General features: G+C 45.2%; 1 protein-coding gene across 1 annotated transcript in view; it reads right to left on the bottom strand.

Annotated features, from left to right (window-relative positions):
* Positions 1 to 2,312, bottom strand: part of STAC (SH3 and cysteine rich domain) — a gene marked incomplete at its 5' end in the record, with an annotated part of 33,223 nt that extends 30,911 nt beyond the window's left edge. The window contains one exon of the mRNA XM_008940066.1: positions 2,036 to 2,312. Within this exon, the coding sequence (XP_008938314.1) occupies positions 2,036 to 2,312 (277 nt within the window). The remainder of the gene's footprint in view (positions 1 to 2,035) is intronic.
* Positions 2,313 to 3,612: the final 1,300 nt, after the last annotated feature.

The raw sequence follows: 3,612 nt of genomic DNA, 5'->3' as shown, positions 1-3,612 counted from the left end.
TTTCCCCCAGTCTTCAAAACATGTATCTGTCTCTGCCTTTATTCTCATCAATAAGGAATTTAAAGCTGTGGACTCGTTGCTCGCAAATGTCACTGCCTGTGAAAAATGCAAATGGAGAGAACAAAGAGGCTCCATGGTGCAAGTGGAAATTCAGAGTCCCTGCAGCGAGGTGAATTTTTTTTCAGTCTTTCCTTTGAAAGCAGGTTTGACACGATTTCCTGAGAAGCTGCCTGTTTTGCTTCACCATCCCCATAACCAACAGTTGCCCAATTTAGACGGATTAATTGAGCTGCAAACGGTAACATCCAGATCTCCCATGTTGCTTAAAATACAATACAGCCAAAGCTGGCATGACTGCAGCCAGGATCAAAGGGAGAGGATTACAGGAGCAGGGTAGATGTCTGTCTATGAGAATCAGGACATAGACTCTAAGGCATTATGAAGTAAAAACTCTTAACATCTTTTCTGCCATACCTCCAAGCAAAGATGAGCTGGGGGAGGTCAGAGCGATTCACCTGACTCAGCCAGACAAAATAGGTCACATTAGCTTCTCCAGCAATTAGGAGAGACTCCTTTTTCTAATGAAGTGGCTAAGACAAGGAAGAGAAAAGTGAAGCCTTCAGAGGACAGCAAAGAACAGAAAAAGTTCAGAAGTCAGGCGCGGTTAACGCCGATGTTTTGAAGCTTATAGTTAATGCTCCAGGACTTTCCTACTCCAGGCAGGACGTGGATTGCCCAGCAAAGGAGAAGGGCATGGATGTTTATGAACTGGAGTTACTCCTGGCAAAGTGTGCTGCCAGTGATAATCCATCTTGGGCAGGAGTGTTTTGAAACGTTATTGCTGAGTCGTGCAGATTTGTGACGATACCAAGCCCCGTACAACTCCAGGAGAAGCTGCCAGAAATGAGGAGGACTTATGTTTGCAGTCTATATTTGTGGAACTAAGCTTTGAAAGCTCTTCCCTTTGACTTGTTCTACCACTTAAAGTAGAAAAAAAATAAACAACCTTAAAAGACTGGAAAATAATCCCAAAAATCCAGGATCAAAACTCCCCTGGATGCAGCAGAGCTGTGGAGCAGAGATCATGAAGTCAGGTCTTGTGGGTTTAATTCTTTAATTTATAGGAGCAGGATTGTCTTGCATCAGATTTAATGTTCTGCAGGGAGATTTCTCCAAAGAGCTCTAGTTCCCAATGCAAGTGTGGGACACTGAGCACCCTCATGTGGAAGAGGAGGCACCTTCTCTGAGAAAAGCTGAGAAATCCTGTCAAGCATCTTTCAAGAACTTCCCATCCTCTAAGGCAGTAAATTCCATGCCAAGGGACAGGAGTTGCACAGAGTAAGCTGGACAACATACAGAGAACTGCTTGTACTCAGAGACCTGCACTTCTGCAGGAACCTAAACCAGCATTCTACTCCTTACCCTGCCTAAAAACCTGGAAATTGTCTCCCTCACTTTCACACTGCCACTGAATTTATTCCTGATCTACTGTGCTGGGACAGCTAGATGGTAAGTAGCAAGAAGACCAAGTCATAAGCTAGCTGCAACAAGGTGAATATCTAGGAGCAGGGTTCTGAAGAGCACCTCTTGCAGCTTCCAACCGTGGTGGCCACGCATGTTCTACACCTCCAGGCACCTGCCACCACTTCTTTCCTGACATTTCCTTGCACAGCCCCAGGGAGAGTCTGCTAGAGTGGCTTTTTAGACCTTCACACCAAGAATTTGCAGGGTGGATTTGTGCTGTTTCTAGCACACCCTACAAGTGAGTTTGCATAACCAGAACAAGAGAGGGATTTGACTCTGGCTGAAACCCTCACCTGTAATTTGTCACAACAGCATGTGTCTACAAGGCAAGAGATCTGTCAGCAAACATAAACCTTGTAGTAGCCTGTGTTTGATCTGTCTGGACATGAGCCCTGACCCTTTTTTGCAGGAACCTTCTCAAGCAGACATCTAGGTGCCCATCAGCTACGAAAGGCTGCAAGCTCTAGCACGGACACCCCCCCTCCCCCAGAGGAAGAAAATGGTTTCTTACCAACAATCATGTGGTTGCAGACGTCGCAGAAGGTGGGTTTTTTGAAGATGTGCTCCTGGAAGATGTGAGCCTTGTTGTTTTCTGCCAGCTGCTGGGCTCTGGTGGGGGAGGACGCTTGGCTCTCTGAGCTGGGGAGCTGCCCGGTGCTCGTGCTCACCTCGGGCATCAAATCTACTTGGAGTTTCACATCACTATTAGTCCTCTGGAAGAAATTGTCTGCACTTTTACTCCTCAAGCTTTTGGTCTTGAAGGAGAGCGATCGTTTCAGCTTCTGCAGCTGCAACAAATAAACCAGTTACAATTACTGCCTTTCCCTCTTCGACAGCAAGGTGAAGCTCCAGGGCTTGGGGGGGGGTGCTGTTGACAAGTGACCCCAGGAGCCACTGGCAGACCTTGAACCACCTGAACAATAAAATTGATTTTTAGAATTCAACCAGCAGTTTCAGAGCGAGGAAAACACATCCCAGTCAGAAAAATCAACCACTCCACCTAGGCTTGCTGACAGATAATACATTTCAGAGCCCTGATGAATGCTTTTATTGGGCTTTTCTTTCAGTACAAGAGCAAAGAGGTACTGCAGAGAACTGTAAACATGGCAGAATATATCCATGAGAGAACTTTGGGTATTAGTCATCCTCACATGGTCCTTAAGTAGCCTGCAAAGCCATTTCAGGAACAGCTGCTAAAGGGCAGTGCAAGAGGAGTGGATTCAGGAAATATATTTGGTGCATTTCTTGACTTTGAAACAGATTATGTGCAGTTTTGACTCCAAAATTCTTCTTTTCTTTTAAAGGAGAGAAGGCTAAGGAGCAGAAACATTACCAATGGATAGTTAATGCATTAACGAATTATCACTAGTTAAGAGACAGTCACATGTACTCTGGTATGTTGGATTCTTCTTTTCTTTTAAAGGAGAGAAGACTAAGGAGCAGAAACATTACCATTAACTAGCCAATGGATAGTTAATGCATTAACTAATTATCACTAGTTAAGAGACATTCACATGTACTCTGGTATTGTGTATTGATTGGCAGACTATTAAGCACCACAATAAGATATTGTGAACTTTAATGTGTTCATTCAAACTTTTTACCTGTAAAGTGGCTTGTACCTTATCCCAGAATAATGGAATGGGTTGGGTTGGAAGGAACCATAAAGATCATCCAGTTCCAACTCCCCTCTCACAGGCAGGGACCCCTCCCCCCAAACCAGGGAACTTTAATGTGTTCATTCAAACTTTTTACCTGTAAAGTGGCTTGTACCTTATCCCAGAATAATGGAATGGGTTGGGTTGGAAGGAACCATAAAGATCATCCAGTTCCAACTCCCCTCTCACAGGCAGGGACACCTCCCACTAGACCAGGTGGCTCAAAGCTCCATCCAACCTGGTCGTGAACACATCCAGGGATGGAGCATCTACAGCTTCCTTGGGCAACCTGGGCCAGGGTCTCACCACCCTCATGGCCCAGCATTATTCCAACTACTACGAAATCATTTCAATCACTGCTTCAGTTCTCTGGGCGAATGGGATGGGAACAACTGAAATTTTCCATGCTGCTCAGGCTGCCTGTGGTACC

Source organism: Merops nubicus, unplaced genomic scaffold, assembly GCF_000691845.1.
Source record: "Merops nubicus isolate BGI_N331 unplaced genomic scaffold, ASM69184v1 scaffold16185, whole genome shotgun sequence".
In the NCBI taxonomy this organism is placed as follows: domain Eukaryota; kingdom Metazoa; phylum Chordata; class Aves; order Coraciiformes; family Meropidae; genus Merops; species Merops nubicus.
Note: the sequence above shows the minus strand (reverse complement) of the source record. Positions and strands in the feature narration are given on the sequence as shown.